Source organism: Vigna unguiculata, chromosome 5, assembly GCF_037176805.1.
Source record: "Vigna unguiculata cultivar grain cowpea cultivar isolate G323 ecotype 2 chromosome 5, ASM3717680v1, whole genome shotgun sequence".
NCBI lineage: Eukaryota > Viridiplantae > Streptophyta > Magnoliopsida > Fabales > Fabaceae > Vigna > Vigna unguiculata.
In genome coordinates, this window is record NC_140796.1 from 2,262,406 (window position 1) to 2,280,566 (window position 18,161).

The 18,161-nt window shown below is 31.1% G+C and overlaps 3 protein-coding genes across 8 annotated transcripts; 1 reads left to right on the plus strand and 2 right to left on the minus strand.

Annotated features, from left to right (window-relative positions):
* The first annotated feature begins 5,611 nt into the window (after positions 1-5,611).
* LOC114185000 (E3 ubiquitin-protein ligase At3g02290-like) lies at positions 5,612-9,377 on the plus strand. 5 transcript variants are annotated; one of them, XM_028072460.2, is made up of 5 exons: positions 5,612-5,829; positions 6,613-7,012; positions 7,642-8,041; positions 8,785-8,894; positions 9,099-9,377. In XM_028072460.2, exons 2-5 carry the CDS (start codon positions 6,893-6,895, stop codon positions 9,123-9,125), a joined length of 657 nt encoding a protein of 218 aa, XP_027928261.1. In that variant the 5' UTR covers positions 5,612-5,829; positions 6,613-6,892; the 3' UTR covers positions 9,126-9,377. The 5 variants fall into 5 exon arrangements, with proteins under 5 accessions (XP_027928261.1, XP_027928262.1, XP_027928265.1 ...); XM_028072461.2 differs by having other exon boundaries at positions 5,613-5,829; positions 6,623-7,012; XM_028072464.2 differs by lacking the exon at positions 5,612-5,829 and adding an exon at positions 5,851-5,943 and having other exon boundaries at positions 6,623-7,012.
* A 1,618-nt stretch (positions 9,378-10,995) lies between these two features.
* On the minus strand, positions 10,996-13,513 carry LOC114185001 (uncharacterized). Of its 2 annotated transcripts, none has more exons than XM_028072466.2 (8): positions 13,228-13,513; positions 12,626-12,770; positions 12,416-12,535; positions 12,269-12,312; positions 12,018-12,143; positions 11,653-11,737; positions 11,354-11,410; positions 10,996-11,267 (listed from the first exon to the last, which is right to left on the minus strand). In XM_028072466.2, the coding sequence occupies exons 2-8, from the start codon at positions 12,755-12,757 to the stop codon at positions 11,190-11,192; spliced, it is 642 nt and encodes a 213-aa protein (XP_027928267.1). In that variant the 5' UTR covers positions 12,758-12,770; positions 13,228-13,513; the 3' UTR covers positions 10,996-11,189. The 2 variants fall into 2 exon arrangements, with proteins under 2 accessions (XP_027928267.1, XP_027928266.1); XM_028072465.2 differs by having other exon boundaries at positions 12,626-12,779; positions 13,228-13,493.
* Positions 13,514-13,749: 236 nt separating this feature from the next.
* Positions 13,750-15,162, minus strand: LOC114185865 (receptor-like protein kinase FERONIA). The gene is made up of 2 exons (XM_028073808.2): positions 14,442-15,162; positions 13,750-14,278 (listed from the first exon to the last, which is right to left on the minus strand). The coding sequence occupies exons 1-2, from the start codon at positions 15,046-15,048 to the stop codon at positions 13,836-13,838; spliced, it is 1,050 nt and encodes a 349-aa protein (XP_027929609.2). The 5' UTR covers positions 15,049-15,162; the 3' UTR covers positions 13,750-13,835.
* Positions 15,163-18,161: the final 2,999 nt, after the last annotated feature.

Genomic DNA, 18,161 nt, shown 5'->3' on the forward strand with positions numbered 1-18,161 from the left:
TTAATAGTGATCGTGGTGATATGCTTAGTTATGTGAGTTGATGTTTGTGTTGGTAGTTACTAGTTAGAGCATACAGTGACAATTATATCTTTGAAAGAACCTTTTGAGTTAAGCGTTTTTACTATAAGTAAGAGAAGTTAATGATATTTTTATATATGTTCATGCTTTGATTGAATAGATTGAGTTATGGAATGGTGATGTGTTGATGTGACTAATTTGTCTTTGTTTTTGGTTGAAATAGCCTAAAAATGTGATATATATATATATATGTGTGTGTGTGTGTGTGTGTGTGTGTGTGCATTTATGTTTGAATTGGTGTGATTATTAAACTATCTAGGATGTATCATTTTGGTCAATTTGGTCCACCTAATGCATTTTAAACTCGTATGTGTGCCTTTCAAGAATAAAAACATGTAACAGTAGTTAGATATGTCAAATTGATGATATGATACATATATTGAGCTTTTAGTTTTATGCAAACATGTATCATCAATAAGCAAGATCGAAAAATAAAATCACAAAGTTTCAAACCTTTTAACTCGTTATGCGAGTTAGAGCTTGCTAGGTGAGCTTGATAAAATAAGCCGTAAGGGTGTGGTCGTTGGGCGAATAGAATGATCATTGGGTGAATTCAATGAAATATAGCTTTAGGGCTTGAGTAGTTGGGCGAGTATACCTTTTTAGAGGTGTCTTGTTGATCAAAGAGACAATTTATTAAGCGAGTATAAATTTAAGGAACAATGTATCTCAAAGTTGTTTGACGAATTGTATGATGGCTAGACGAGATATCACAGTTTTGAGGTAATGTTTGTTGTATAGTATGAATGATAGGTGAAAGTGGAGTGAATTAGGATTTGTTATGCTATAAATATACCGGTTATAATTGCTTTATGTTATGTATGGATGTATGAATGTGGTATTATTTTAAAAGGAATTTGCTACATTTGTCAAATGTTATTAGGGTATGTATTAAGTGGGAGTCACAAATGTGAAGTCATCCTATCTTTATTAAACTCATATAGAAAATGGAGTTTAGATGTGAGAGTCAAAAGGAGTTCCTAGTATGCCAAATAGTATCGTGAATTAAAGGGTAGAAGGAACTAACTTTGTCATAAGAAAATTAGGTTGAGTGGAGCATGATTGTTAGGTGATATCCACTATGATATTACATAACAAATGCAGGACTTTATATGCGGTTGACTCAATATAAGTATATTCCGAAAAAAATTGAGTCTAAAATACATGTTTGTCTTAATGAAATGATAGACAAATGACAAAATGGTATGCTTATAGATATTTAAATATTTGTAATGGTAAGTGCACGAGCACGTGAGTTAAAAATTTTACTAACTTATTGCAATTCCTTTGAATTTTGTTATGAATATTGCAATTCCTTTGAATTTTGTTATGAATATTAATTTGTAAGAAATTATTGCCAATTTGTAAGAATTGTTAAGGTGATTATTTTTATTCATGTTGCAATTCACTAATTAAATTTGGATTGAACATATTTATAAATTTTGCATGAAGTGAGTAGGGTTTAAAATGACCTTAACTGTGGGAGGGTTAAGGTTAATCTGCCATGTTTAGCTCATTTTGAAGCAAATATATTGGCAATCATTTTTTGATTAGTTTAATTAAAGTATCATTGTATAATTTGTAGACACGACAAAGGAATAAAAAATCATTCAGTCTAATTTTTAATGTTTTTATTATTTATAATAATATGTGATTAAATGACATTAATGTATATGCATTTATAAATTGCAATTCGATTCAAAATTAATGTAATTAAGTTTAAGTATAGTGTAATTTAGTCAAAAATAGTACAATTCGATTAAAAAATAATACAGTTCAGTTCAAAATTAATGCAATTCGATTTAAAAATAGTATAATTTGATTCAAAAATAGCATAGTTCGATTTAAAATTAATGTAATTCAATTCAAAAGTGGTACAATTTGATTCAAAAAGTAGTGCAATTCGATTAAAAAATAATACAATTCGGTTCAAAATTAGGGCAATTTAATTCAAAATTAGGGCAATTTGATTCAAAAATAGTACAGTTTGGTTCACAAACAGTATAGCTCGATTTAAAATTAATGTAGTTCAATTCAAAATTAGTACAATTTAAAAGTAGTAGAGTTCGGAAAATAATAAAACAATTTAGTTTGTAACAGTTTAATTCAGTTCATATTGCAATGCAGTTCAATTCAATTTAGTGTTTAAAAAAAACAATTTATTTTGTCTGAATTATTTTTTAGTTCAATTCAGACAAACTAATCTTTAGTGCAGTTCAGTAAATCATATCCGTCTTAAAACTAAATCACCTAAAAAGGTAAAAATAACTCTAGTATAAAATAAAAAAAATATTTAAATGCAAACTAAGAAAAACATAGGTTGAGGATGTTTATTGGGTACGGAGGGGCATGCCCCCCAACTTTTGAATTTTTTTAATTATATATATATATAATATTAAAATTTTATTGAAATTTTTAAATTATAGGTAATATATTTTAGGATTTGATGAAAATTAAATGGTGAATTTTTTATTTATTTTATAAAGCATAATATTTAATGTTAATAGATAATAAAGAATAAAAATATTTAGGCTTAATTTCTCATTTGGTTTCTGTTTTTGTCAAAAAATTAACACTAAGATTATATTAATCACATCAACAAAGCAAATGATTCATATTAAAAGTTTCAATTTTAATGAAAGAATTATCTACCCGTTTCAAGAAATTTAAGTAAAAGACCAAATTGCATTAGTTTTTCAAAAATTTGGGACCAAATTGAGTCTAAAAAAAATTGGAGGACCAACTTAACATTTTTAATTAGAAACATAAATAAAAAGAGTACTTAAACCAAATATTTATTAATATAATTTTTTTTCCTTCTTATTTTCTTTTTAGTTTTTTTACAAATTGTAATAATCTCTCATCTCATATATTTTCTTTTTGTATTTTAAGAAAAAAAATGTTAGACACAAAATTATTTTTGCTTTCATTTCTCATTTATCCTCTTCCTTCCTTGTCTCTTGTCTCACTTGATAAAGAAAACATTATTTTTTTATCTCATTAGATTTTTGTTTATTCATTTTTTATGAATATAGAAAAAAAATGTATCATATATTTTTTCATATTTGATTTTTAATTGTGACTTAACTATCAATTTTTTATTAAATTATGATAAATTATTTTTTAATATTATGTACAAAAAATATATTGATAAAGAATAAAAGAATAAATTCATTATTAAAAAGTGATAAAAAAGAAAACTATTGATGAAAACAAGATATATTATACTTCTTCACGTATTTTGAAACATTATAATTAAATTGTTTAGTAGAGAAACAATTTTTTAAAGCATTATACTGATGACGAAATATAATGATCTCAAAATTATATTACTTTGGCCCCTTCAATATTTTTAGTCAAGATCCGTCACGGGTTGAACAAAATAAAAAAAAATTAACAATTAAAAAAATAAATAAATAATAATTTCAAGTATAAATAAATTGAACTATGTATTTGATATTATTTCATTAAAACAATGCAAGTAAGTTAAATAATAAAACAGATTTTTAAAAATAACCGTAACCACTTATACGATTGTAACTAATTTGAATATTTAACAGAAAAATTCAATTAAAAATAAACTTAAGTCTTAAATTAAATATAAAACTACATGCTCAACTCCGAATCTCATAAGAATATAAGGAACATTTGGTTTTAAAGAAATAATAAATTTTATGAAATAGAATATAAATAGTTATTTTTCTATTTTTACATTTTTTAATCTAACAAATAAATTTTTTATATTTTATTCTATTTAAGCTACTTATAATTTTATATAAAACATTTGATATATAAAATAAATAAATAAATTATATCAAGATCATTTAAAATTATAATGTCAAATGTAATATATAGAAAATATATAATGAACGGATGAGTAAAGTATAATTATGTTTAATATTAGAAAATTAAAAAATATATAAAAAATAGGTTGAACAAAGTAAAAAAAAAATTCAATTAAGACAAATAAAAAATACTTTCAAGTATAAATAAATTGAACAATGTATTTGGTATTATTTCTTTAAAACAATGCGAGTAAGTTGAATGCAAACTAAGAAAAAAAAACATATAAAAAATAGGTTGAACAAAATAAAAAAATTAACAATTAAGACAAATAAAAAATACTTTCAAGTATAAATAAACTGAACAATATATTTGGTATTATTTCTTTAAAACAATGCAAGTAAGTCAAAAATAAAACAGATTTTTAAAAAGTAATCATAACCACTTATACGTTTGTAACTAATTTGAATATTTAACAGAAAAATTCAATTAAAAATACACTTAAGTCTTAAATTAAATATAAAACTACATGCTCAACTTGTATAAGTAACATTTGGTTTTAAAGAAATAATAACTTGTATTAAATAGAATATAAATAGTTATTTTTCTATTTATACATTTTTTTTAATTTAAGAAATAAAATATTTGTATTTTATCTTATTTAATTTACTTATAATTTTATATCAAACATTTGATATGTAAAATAAATAAATAAATTATATCATAATCATTTAAAATTATAATCTCAAATATAATATATAGAAAATATATAATAAACCGGATGAGTAAACTATAATTATTTTTAATATTAGAAAATTAAAAAATACATGTTTAATATTAAATTGAAAAGGAAAAATCCAAATTACCTTATTTGTATTGATTAATTTAATAAATGCATTACATACGTTATTTACATATTAAAGTTATTTTATTTTAAACATCTTTTATTCTTTTAATCAGTATCTTTTAGAAAATAAATGTAAAGATAAAGAAAAAGGTAATAACGGTTAGAAAATATAACAATTTAAAAGTAACCAAATTTTTAATTATTAAATTCAAAATAGTTATATTTGTATGGAATAAAAACATATTGAAATTTATAATTTATCATCATAAATCTAAATATAACTAATTTGATCAAATCTTTTGACTAATATATATTTTAATTAAAATAAGTCATATGTATATATTCATAAACAATTATTTGTTATTATACCTAACATATACAAATCCACAACTATTTTACAACTGACACCAACTCAAATACCAGTTTCATAACAAATTATAAACTAGAATTCCAAACTTGAATAAAATAAATTTCACCTGATCTTCGAACTAAAGATTCTGAAAATCATTTTTCCAATCTCAATTTAAATTAATAATATATATTTCAAATAAAAGTTGTATACTTAAAATTTTCTATTACAGTTTTTTTTAATTATTTTATAATTTACAAAATTTAAAAACTTTTAAGTTTATAAAATAACTGATTTTATGCATTAATTTGTTTTCTTTATAATATGTTCACACATATTTTTCCTTCTGAAACGTACCAGCTATCTTTTAGTCTCATCCTATATCATTTTGATGTATTGTTGTAGTTTTTATCGGAGTGTAACAACATGGGATTTGGAGGTGCAACTTGTCTCAATGAATGATCATGGTTCAGATATTTTATTTTTAATAGAACAAAAGTAAGAGTTATTGTCCTTCAGAATTTAATACCATAAAGTTTTTGATGGGTTATTTATTTTATATATTCCTCCACCAACTACTCACCCACCAAGAGAACCAAGAGAAGAAAGGAAGAAAGAAGGAAGGGACATTAGAAGAGAGAGAAAGATTGAAATTTTTTTAACTTCCTATAATCTCCAACCAAAAAATCTTTTACTTCCTAATTCATAACAATCTCAATCTTCTTGGGTTTATTTATCCCTCCTTTATTTTTTTTAACAACAGCAATTTGAGGTATGTTTTTATTTTTTTTCTTTTTTCGAAAGATTCTGCCTTTGTCCTATATATCGCATACCCTCTTTCGTTTTCTATGGCTTAATTGCCTTCTAATTTGATAATCGCTGCTGGGTATCTCTCTGTTTTCTTTTTCTTATTGCTTTTCTTCTCTGGGTTCATCAATTTGGGTGCTTTTCTTGGTTGATTTCTGTTTTTCTTTTATGGGAAATTCAGGTGTCTCTCTCTGGACAATTGATGCCTTTTATATTTTTATCTCTCTCCCCTTCTTTTTAATGTTCAATTCCTAGGATGGGGGTGTGGTTTGCTTCTGTGTTTGAGGTTTTTGCCAAAATAGTAAAAATAGTGATTGTGATTTTTTATCTGAAAGGAAAATGATGATCTTTCTGCTGGTTGATGATGTACTAGTATAACTTACAAGTGAAGTAATGAATCATTTTTGCAACAATTTAAAGGAACATTGCAAAAAGATTATAGCTTTTCCTTGAAACACTCAAATTTATATTATACTTCTTTTATTTTTTGGTGTTCTGCAAGTTTGGCTGTACTTTTCTTTCCCTTGGAGGGAAAAGAAAATTATGTTGATTTTGTTTTGGAGTTCTGATTTGCCAATCATGTTGTGTGCGCGTGATGCTTTGAATCTGGAGCATCAGCATTTGTTGAATTGCATTGTTCAACACAGGCATTTAGAAAACTCTGTTATTTTGATTTGTGAATTGCATGACAGGAAGTTTGTTCTTCAACCTTCCAAATGGTTTGTTCAGTGATATTATCTAGTTTTAGTGTGTTTCAGGTCATCAAGAGATTCATCTGCACATCCAGATAACTGATCAACTTATCAGAAGAGGGAGGTACTGGTTTGCGGAGGCAATTGGACTTCTGCGAGCTTAGAATCCTCTCTCTCTATTTATTGATGGAAATGTAGTAATTAGTCTTGGTTACTGCATTTCGGAGGCTATTTTCTCAAAGCTTGCATATAGCAGCATCAGTGTTCTGGTGACATCTGAGTTGAGGAGTGTGAAGGATTCAAGTTGAAAGAGAGAGGGATATTGAAAATTAAACAATGGGTTCAGTCTGTAGCTGTTTTAATGTTAATGACGTTGAAGATTATTTGAATCCAAATAATCATGTATACAGGAACTGTACGTGTGTCAGTTGTTTCGTACAGTACTTTTTTACTGTGGTATGTCTCCAAATTTTGGAAATCCTCTGTTTCTGTCCTCTCGCAATCTCTTATTTTTTTTATTCACTTTCAGACTCTGTCTTATGTTTTGTCCACGGTTTGAATTTGATGTCTTGTTCTATTGTTTTTTTAGTACTGCTGAACATATGCTTCTTCTTTATTGTCCTGTTACTCAGGACTATGCAATGTAAACAAATACTCAAAGTTGAATTCATATGTGGAAATTACTGTCTTTTTCTATTTAATATTTTCAAAAACGTTTTAGTCATTCATAGATGTCTCAATCAGTCTAAGCATTACAAATGTTTTAACTGATGATTGCTATCAGTTGTAGAAGTGAGTCTTACATTTAAGTTATGCCTTAGCTCATTGTGATGAGGTATCTTTTTCTTGAAACCCAGTTGCCAACTTTCTTGTAACAAGGTGATAGAAAAATAAATAAGGAAAGAAGGTTATCACCTATAATTTAGCTTAGAAAAGCTTTTGGTGTTAATTCAACTGTATTGATTGTTATGTTATGTATACTAATATTCAGTGCAAAATATTTGAAGGATATTAGTCCTACATCCATTTCTAAAGCTGTATTGTATATATAATATTACTCTATTCTAATCTTCTTCAAATTTCAGTATGCCTCAATATTCCGTAGAGGGGAAGTGCATGCGATTCCTTCATCTATACAGGGTGCAGCATCTATGACTTCTACAGCTTCACTTGATAATTCTCTATCTGACATTTATCGTTCTCCTCCGAGGCCGTTGCCTTATGACGCGGACCCCAGGTTTTTCCGGTCAAGACGTGAGAAGGGTTCAAGTCATTTGAATGAAGAATCAGACCCTCTGAGAGGTGATGCAGATGCTGACACAGAATCTTTAAATTTGGGTGGCAAAAGGAATCATACCAGTGAAGATGGATCAAAGGAATACCGTAAGTCCACTGTGAGACTTTCATCAGCAAATCTTTCAACTGGAGCTGGGGTTGTCTATTCATCATCAGAAGAGGAGGATGTCTGTCCCACTTGTCTAGAAGGTAATCTTTTTTCAACTCAATTTTTCTTCACATGATGCTGCTGCTGCTCAATTTTGCATGAAATATTGGTTTGTATTAAGTTATTATTGTAGTCCTGGATTGCAGTGAGAATGGTCAATTTCAGAACTGCTGTAGAAGAATTGGCTCTTCTATTGAAGATTACTAATACATGTTAAATAGTTTATACTACTCATCGAGTAATGCGAAAAAACAATTTATTCTACTCATGACTAGTTAGTCAGGAACCACTTTGTCATGCCAGAAGTTTTGGCTTGTTGACTTTTCTTCTCTGTATTCTGTACTATAAATTGCAAATTAGGGCTAATCATTAAAGTAAGGAAACAATATTAATAGATAATACTATTCCTTATAATCACTCACATATATTAGGAAAAAATGGGTGGCTCAATGCATGAGACTCACACTTAGAGGGTTTCAAAAGGGTAGATGTTAGATGAGCCTAACTCATGTAGAAGCTATTCCCATAATTTGCATTTGTGATGTCCATGACTGTGTCACAAGGCAGCATGTTTGAAAAAAAAAAGAAAAAGAACACAACATGTGAGACAATCTCCCTTAGCTCAAGACAGATTAGAGTTAGGATAGTGACCTTTCTGAATTTGTGAGCACATGAACAAAACAGACAAAATGAGGGTTGGATGGAAAGGCCAGGAAACACTGTATATTGAGAATAGAAAAATTTTCAGATACTTATGTTTGTTTCAATTATTTTTTGCTTGCAGAATACACTGAAGAGAATCCAAAGATAGTGACAAAATGCTATCATCATTATCACCTTGGTTGCATATATGAGTGGATGGAAAGAAGTGAGAACTGTCCTGTTTGTGGGAAGGTAATGTTTACTTGGTATTTTCTGAATGATTTTTTATTTTCTGAATTTGCTTAGTTCATCAGAGATTAGGTCACAGAACACACAAAACAGTAGTATGGGAATCAGGCTGAACCAATCAGTTCTACCAGAAATCTGAGAACTGACCATGTTTACTTGGAGTATACTGAATCATCATGATATTTACTTGTTTATATTTTGGTGCAGGTGATGGTATTCGATGAAACGACTTAATCTTTTTTACAAAAGGTTTATATCGTGGATGATACCAAGAACAGAGGAAAGGGAAAAGAATACAAGTACAGACATTGTGAATACTTCAGATTAAGAGCTTATCATGTATAGGAAGTATATAACTTTTATGATCCATCAATGTAAGTTCAATCTCGTCCAAGTTTTTTCTTTATTTATACATTTGTCCCTTGTCAAAACTTGCGCTATTACAAGAAAATGCCATTTTAAATGGGAACTTTTTCATGGTTTCAACACTTTGCTTGGTTGGGTGTGCTATTATTTTCCATTTCATCAAAATAAATTGTCTGTGCAATTGGTCCGATCTAAACCATTATTTAAAACTCAAGCCTTTTAATCTTCACCATGCTAGAGTGAGGTTGCATATTCAACATATTTACACTTATAACTAAAAGAAAACTTCATTGAGCTTATCGATTATCTATTTATATTATTATAGTTGTGAAGTATCATTGGATGTCTAAGTATTATTTTCCAATAGGAAAAGGCCAAAAATCCTCGTTAGTGGTTACGATGATAATATGACATTGCGGAGTAATGCAACAAGATTTTATTTTATTTTTATATCAAATACAGTATTTTGTTAGCTCCAAATGATTATCCCTAAGCTCCTCGTTAAAACGAAAAAAAAAAAAAAATGGGCGCAACCTTAATAACGTCTAAACGTAGAAAAATGAAGGACGAACGAATTCATCGTACTTTACGTAATCGTGGTCATACAAAACAAATATGAAGATTCTCTTCACATGGATGATGACCATGGCTTCTTCATTGATAATTTTTATAGCGGATTTGCGCAAACTAAATTACTTGTATTTTTGCTTCACATGGTCGTTCATATGAAAGAGTCAGAATGTGAAATTTTTGAAGACAATTTTGGTGGAATTGATTCATAGTCAACTATATTCTTTCTACTTTATATCTTCTCATGATGTTACTTTGACTATTTAGAGTGCGTTTTTTTTTTCCTTTGGAGATCGAAACCTATGTTCGTATTTGACCAAATGCTATAACATTCTTTTGGCAACCATTTTTTAAGTTGAACTCCGTTTTCATCCAAAAATGCCCGAACAGCACACCAATGAGGGTTCGTATTTGGAGTATATACAATTAATTAGTTTTTGTTAATTTATATATTATATTTTCTTTAATTTTCCTTTGATTTTTTAATAAAACAATTGCAAAAAAAAATTATATCACATTATCAAGTAATAATAAAATAATAATAATATTACAAAAATTGAAATAGTAATGATATATTATCGATTCAGATTTAGTAAAAATAACAATAGAACAAAAAAATAATATCAAAATATAAAACTCATTCCTATTTTAGTAATACAATGCTTTTTATAAATATCATCCAAACAGTTTTCGTTTTAGTAAATGTATTTCAAGAATAAAAATATCCAAACAGAGTATGGGTGGAAGAAGTATTAAATAATATCAAAATATAAAACTCATTCCTATTTTAGTAATACATTGCTTTTTATAAATATCATCCTAAAAGTTTTAGTTTTGGTAAATGTATTTCAAGAATAAAAATATCCAAACAGAGTATGGGTGGAAGAACTAGTGTTTGTTCGCATCTCTGTTAGAAAATAAGAATGGTTCAATTTTGGCTAGATAGATAACTGAATTAAATTGGGTTAAACTTAACAAAAATGAAAAATAAAACTGTTATAAATTTAAAATTAGTTACAGATTGAATTAAAAATTTTGCTTTAAATTCGAAAAGAATATTGACACAATATTCAATAAAAATAAAAAAATTGATCTTGATGTTTCAACTGAAATTTAAATATATTTCCTAGTATGGATGTTGAAACTGAAATTCAAATATATCGCTTAATTAGCTTAAATATTAGTTAAATTCATTTTGTTTATCCTCTCGTATCTGAGGAAAGAGAGAGTACACACAATTATTATTTTTATAAGACCTGAATATTGTCTTCTTATCAGCAAGAGTTTCACATTTTATTTTATAGAGCATTTTCTTATTTCCAAGGTTTGATTCTTACTACAGAGGGAAATAGAAGCTGAAATTCAAGTTGTAGCAACCTGGAAAGCTCTCAAGAAGACTTCAGGGGGTTGTCCACCACTCAACTTGTGATTTCCATTGATCTGCCAAATGATTAAGTTAGTCACTTCGATTCTTATCATATGAAACTGAAAAATCAAACCGAGATTTTAATGTTGTATACACCAACCACGTAATATGGAACCCCTGTAATGTTCCCTGAATATGTTTTCAGCTCCTCCTCAACCTACGTAGACAGACAGAAACATGGAAACCAAGATCAAAGTTGATGCAATTTCATGAATGCCTAATAAATAATAACCAAGAGATCATGCTAACCTTTTGATGTTTATATTCAAGAGAGGAAATACATAAAGCATTTTCAAGTTGGAAAATTCAAATATCAAATGCAAGGAAGCATATTTTAGTCCTCATTTGAATTTAAATGAATCACAATGGAGTTTGATTGTATGTATAAATTTGTTTTACCTCCCTCAAACCATTGTTGGGATCCTTAAGAAACTCTTCTGCTCCTTGTACACCAACCTTTGCAGCAGATTCCAGAAGAAATTTACTGTATCCAAATTAAAACTAATAATCAATGTCTGTCGTTTTAGAGAATACATTTGAAGACAATCATACCACAGAAGAAAACCCATCATTCCATTTTCTATCCCCCAGTTTTTCATTCTGAACTTTCAGTTCCTCTTTGTTGGTCTTTATATTTAGTACATTTAGTACAAAAAGCTAAATCCCTCACTTTTCAGGATATGACTTTTATTGTTGTTCTAAATACATGAATCTTAACATTTAAATGAACCTCCATTAGAGAAATTAAGCACAAAAGCACTTACTGGTCACCAATGTATTTTCCCTGTGTGAAATAGCCAATATTAAGTTCTTCAACTAGATCATGCTGCTTGTCTAGACCCTGCTGTCTAGCAAAATATATAAGCCTGTGGCTGTCCATAGTGTTTCCCCTGCGCATAATCAAAACCATGTTATTGAACATTGGTCAGATAACTCTTCTTCAGACACTCACTTCTAATGTCCTTTATAGATGTTTTTGTCCATTGATGAATTGTAAAACCACTTTTAATCTTACGTGAGTCCAGACAAACTATATTCCAGACCAACATTCTTGAACACCTGCCAAATACCAAATTGACAAAATGACTTGCTCGAAATTCTTGGTAAGGATGAAACATAGACAACACAACCTAGGACAACAGAGTGACCAAAAAATATAAACCTCTAACATCCGAGCTTCCATCCGTTCTGATTGGGATCCAAACTTTCTTCTGTAATACTCCCTCTTGTCAATGCCTTCTTTAGGGGCATCAGGGTTAAGTTGAAAGGGATGCCATATTATCTGTAAGGTAAGTTAAACGGAAAATTAACACAGGATATGCCAGACATATTTGGTTGCAAGAAACACAGAAACATGAGGAGCGTGTTAGACCTCAAAGTTGTATTTATCATTGGAGGCAGCTATGGCCTTGTCTAGGTTTTTTTTGCCAACAAAGCACCATGGACACACAGTATCAGAACTAACATCAATTCTTACAAGTTTCTTTTCAGAAGTCCCGCTCATGATTCTGTTGTATCTGCAATACCTTTACAACATAATAAGCACTTATCAAGACAACAAAGCAAAGTCACAATTCGTACTTGTTTTTGTTATTGTTCTTCTATCATATTATAATTTAATCTTGATAATTCCTATAGTAAAGGTTTGCAGTGTATATCAATAAAAAAAAAATACTAAAGTAAAACTTCATATTCTAATTAGAGAATAACAAAATAAGTACCTAGCAGCACTTAATCCCCCCTATAATCTCAATCAATGAAGAACAAAAGAAGATGGCGGGAAATATCAGAAAATCTTTTGCCCCAAAGGAATCCCGTGATCAGAAACAACCCAACAACGACTCAAAAACAAAAACTACAAAACATAACGATTAAGTTTGAAAAGAGAACAAAAAATTGAACTAGAAGCAAATGGGAAGTGAGAATAATAATGAAACCACCAATTTGAAGTGAGAAAAAGTAAAGTAAGCATACCTGGATGAGTAAACAGAGAGGAGAGGCACCAAATTCAAAAGCTTTGCCACGCTCACAGAAATTGTAATTAGAATTTGATTCAGTTCTATGGCAATGGGAAATTAGAACTGGAACATCTATCCGACTTTCTCTCTCTTTTTTTTTTTTGGAGATTTATTATTTTGTATTGTCTTACTTTCGTTCCCCAACGTGTTCAAAAGTCGTCGTTCCAGGTTGTTTGTTCAGACCCAACCACCCAAACCCGATAATATATTGTTTTTCACATGCTGCTATTCTTCTTATTATTCTCATGTTTCAAATTATTTAAATCATAAATGAATTTTAGTAGATTAAAAACATTTTTATTATAAAATTGGTAAAAAATATTCGAGATTATATACATTAAATACAGATTATAGCATCTTTTTTTATACGCTTTTTATCCTGGATTTTTCATACTTTCTACTATAAATTAAAAGTAATTGTTGACTTTAAGAATAATGTTTAAAGAGTTTTTCCGTCAGGAACCCTGGAGCAAGCATGGCCGGTGAAATCAAACTTTTCATGTCTTAATTCTTAGAACAAGGAAAGCTACAAAAGTAGATATATCTTAATTATACATGACTACTTCAAAAGCTCACTGTATTGGATTCCTGTTCTTGTTCTTGGCCAATGAAATAATTAAATCCTCCCTCTGATTTTTGGATAATAATGGTTTTGGACAATAAAGTATAATCCATATCAATGTTTGTGAGATCTGCTTGTTGCTGCAACAATAGAGCACGCTCAAGTTCCACCTCCACTTCACCCATTGCTGGTCGTTCATCAGCTTCATTCTTTATGCATCTCAAGGCTATATCTATAAACACTTGCCAACACTCTGCTGCAATCTCTCCTTTGATTTTGGGATCAAAATTCTCCTCGACACACTTCTCCGGTACTTCGTTTTGTTTAAGAAAAAATAGACTTCCGCACACAACTTCTAGCAGAACACCACCAAAGGCGTAAACATCACATTTATCTGTGACAGTGGAGTTCCTTAAATACTCCGGAGGTAAGTGGCCAATAGTACCTAAATGTGAAAGTATCATCAGCTTTGTTCAGTTTAACTCACAAAAATTGGTTGCAGAGAGTAAGTAAGTAAGTAAGCTTTATAAAAGCGGTAATTATTGTGTAGCAGCATATATAATTATAAGATATATTACGTTAAAATAACATAGTTATAGGACAATTACCTTTAAGATCCGTTTGTATTGGTTTGGGTCTTTTCTTGAAATGTGCTCCCAGTATACTCAATTCGAAACTTGAGAGTTTTGGATGCATGTTGTGATCCAAAAGAATGTGCCTTGGTATGATGTCGCGGTGAATGACGGTGCGCTTGAGTCCTGCATGAAGGTAGTGTAGTCCACGCGCTGCTCCTATGCAAATCTCTAACCTTTTTTTCCATGGAAGTGCTTCTTGGAGATGCCTATATAGAGATTTATTGGACATGTACTCATACACAATGATCTTCTCTTTTTTGTGGTTGCAAAATCCAACAATAGACACGCAATTAGGGTGATGAAGCTGACACACTAACTCTACTTCTCTTTTGAACGCTTCAGTGCTCTGCTCACCGGGAATAAATCGCTTCACTGCGACTGCGTAATCAGAACCATCAATATGTTGGAGACAACCTTTGTATACTTTAGTCCATCCTTCTTCTCCAATTACTCTGTTATCATCAAAATTGTTGGTTGATTTCCGAATATCAGCAAGAGAAAAATGACGGCACAGCTCTTCTATTACTGTTGGATATGGTCTTCCAGATGAACTCGACTCACCAAAACATTTTAGAAACATTGTTACATTTCTTGCCACACAGATTCAACTCAGTGCCTGATTAGCACCAACACCCATGGTTATATTTCAAACCTTCTTGCTAAACACTATATTTTTATTAATTTCTGTAAAATTTTTAATATATTCATTAACATTAAATGATGAATACGAACAGCTGTATCAAACGATGAATATGGACAGCTTTTCTTCTTCGATCATTGAAGGAGTTGGTGGGTCCAACCGTGAAGATAAGGTGTGTGTTCCTTTTCCTGAAAAGATATGAGTTAAACGCAACATAATTGCTTGAATTGAGAAAAAAAAAATTGTATTAGATTTTTCTCTGGTTATAAGTGAATTATATTTAATGATTTTGTTTTTTAATTTTTTGATTTTGTTTAATTTTTGTATTTTTATTATTTTTTGGTTCAATTTAGTCATTCAATTATTTAATTTTTTGGTTTGGTTTAATTTGGTCTCATTATTATTTGTTCGTTCAATTTAGTCTTCAATTATTTAAAAAGATCAAATTTAGTTTTATCTCTTAAGTTAGGATTAACACCGTGTACATAACAAGTGTTCAGTATGGAACTTTCAAATTTTTTTTATTTTTTTTCTAAAGATTTATAAATTATCACGTGTAATTATTTTCAATTTAGTCCTCTATTTTAATTTTTGTCCAATTTTGTAGCATTATCTTTTAAAATGATCGAATCTTGTCCTCCTCACTTTGACTTTGAGATCAAATTGGTAAATAAACTTAATTATAACTTATATATATATATATATATATATATATATATTAAAATAATCTTTTTGAATTTATACATAAAATCACTATACCTAAATATTTAAATTATTTTATTTTTACAAGTATAAAAAATTTTAAGTGTAACAAATAACAAGTGTAGAAATATAAAAAATAAAATAAATTGAGTATTTTAGGTAACTTACCACATAATCCTGATATTGCAATTTTGAAGTTTTAAAATATATTAAAAATAGTTTTAAAATACTAAAGTAGTGTATTTTTAATGTGCAATAAAAAATGATAAAAAAAAACTTAGTAGAACAAGTGAACTTAAAGAGGGTTGTTGTGAGAGATTAGACACTCCCGATGGAAAATTTTGGGTTAACCTTTATGGTATGTTTGGATGAGGCAATTCAAGAGGGTGATTCTTTTATTTGGAGAATTTGAAATTCTTTGTAATGAAATGCTTTGTTTGGATAGAAAAATTAAAAAGCATTTCAAATGCAAGCATTTTTTTGAAGGATTTCAATTAGCTAAATTAGTAGAAATTCAAATACCCTCAAAATAGGTGGAATTTGAAATTCTTCTCACTCAACCTCACATTCTAGACGATCCAGACGGGTCCGACGACCAGAACGTGCCCGACAACCCGAACGAGCCCGACGACCCGGAGGGGCCCAATGACCCACACGGGCTTGGAGAATCGGACGGGCCCGACGACCCAAACGGGCCCAATGACCCAGACATGTATGACGACCCAAACGAGCCCGACGATCCAGACGAGCCCGATGACCCGGATGGGCCTAACCTAGACGGGCCAGACAATCCGGACGAACCCGATGACCTGGACGGACCCGACGACCCAAACGAGCCTAACAATCCAAACTAAACCTTCCAAATCATTGGGCCCGACAACCCGGACGAGCCCGACGACTCGGACGTGCCCGACGACCTGGAAGTGTTGGACAACGCGAACAGGTCCGATGACCCGAACGAGCTCAACGACCAGAACGGGCTCGACGGCCCGGACAAGAACGATGATCCGAACGGGCCCGATGACCCGAACGGTCCCGATGATTCAAATTGGCCCGACGACTCGTACAGGCCAGACTATCCGGACGATCCCGACGACCCGAACGAACCTGAAGGTCTGAATGGGCTCGTACGAGTTGTCGGGCTCGTCTAGGTCGTCGAGCCTATCCGGGTCGTCGGACGTGTCCAAGTCGTTGGGCCCATCCGAGTTGTCAGTTTCGTCTGGGTCCTCGGGTTCATCCCAGTCGCCGGACCCGTCCAGGTCTTCGGGCCCGTCTGGGTGTACGGGCTCGTCCGGGTCATCGAACCCGTCTGGATATTCGACCCCGTCTGGATTGTCGGGCTCGTCCAAGTCGTCGGGCCCGTCTTGATCATCGGGCCCGTTCAGGTCATCAGATCAGTCTGGAGCATTGGACCAATGATCTAGACGGGTTGGACCGGACCATATTGACGACAAAATCATGCAGTATGTGCCGTTAGGCCTCTAGATCATTGGGCCACCTAGCCTGTCTAGGCTTCCTAGTCGATCCAGCTCGGGTGGATCGTCGGGTCTAACCAATCCGGTTGCGTAGTTGGGTTTGGCCGACCCATTTAGGTTTTCGAGCATGTTTCCAAATTTATCATGAACTCAAAACATAATTAAGCGGAAAATTAATATTGTTAAAATTAAATTTTATCTCACAATAAATTCAATTTTTCTTTTCCAAACAAGAAATTGAAATGTCAGGTATTTTAATTTCCTTATCCAAACAACTTATTTAAATAATGAATGGAATTTAATTACAAGCAATTCAAATACAAAGCATTTCAATTTTTAAGCATTGTTGAAATGCTCCATCCAAACACAAGGTTATGGTGTGTTTGAATGAGACAATTCAAGAGGGTGATTCATTTATTTGGAGAATTTGAAATTCTTTGTAATAAAATATTTTGTTTGGATAGAGAAATTAAAACGCATTTAAAATGCATGCATTTTTTTGGAAGTATTTCAATTAGCTAAATTATAAGGAATTCAAATACTCTAAAATAAGTGAAATTTGAAATTCTTCTCACTCAACCCCAAACGGACCTAGCAAACCCGACAACCATGACAGGTTGGGTTGGCTAGACACTCTAGACGTATCAGACCGACCTAACAACACAAATAGGTCGAGCAGGCTCGACGACCCAAAAGGGTCGGACGGGCTCGACGACCCAAACGGACCAGGGTGACTTGATGACACAAATGGGTCGAGCAGGCTTGACAACTCGAACAGGTCAACGGGTCCGATGGCCCAAGCAGGACAGGCGAGTACGGTGACCCACATGGGTTTGGCGAGCCAGACGACCTAAAGGTGTTGGGCAGGCTTGACGA

Coding starts and splice junctions, on each gene's coding strand:
- LOC114185000 (XM_028072460.2), top strand. CDS start 6,893: ATGGGTTCAGTCTGTAGCTGTTTTAATGTTAATGACGTTGAAGATTAT. Junction 7,013..7,641: donor TACAGTACTTTTTTACTGTG/GTATGTCTCCAA, acceptor TTCAAATTTCAG/TATGCCTCAATATTCCGTAG. Junction 8,042..8,784: donor CTGTCCCACTTGTCTAGAAG/GTAATCTTTTTT, acceptor TTTTGCTTGCAG/AATACACTGAAGAGAATCCA.
- LOC114185001 (XM_028072466.2), bottom strand. CDS start 12,757: ATGAGCGGGACTTCTGAAAAGAAACTTGTAAGAATTGATGTTAGTTCT. Junction 12,313..12,415: donor TGGAAGCTCGGATGTTAGAG/GTTTATATTTTT, acceptor GGTATTTGGCAG/GTGTTCAAGAATGTTGGTCT. Junction 11,268..11,353: donor CAGGGGTTCCATATTACGTG/GTTGGTGTATAC, acceptor ATCATTTGGCAG/ATCAATGGAAATCACAAGTT.
- LOC114185865 (XM_028073808.2), bottom strand. CDS start 15,048: ATGTTTCTAAAATGTTTTGGTGAGTCGAGTTCATCTGGAAGACCATAT. Junction 14,279..14,441: donor AATACAAACGGATCTTAAAG/GTAATTGTCCTA, acceptor TTTCACATTTAG/GTACTATTGGCCACTTACCT.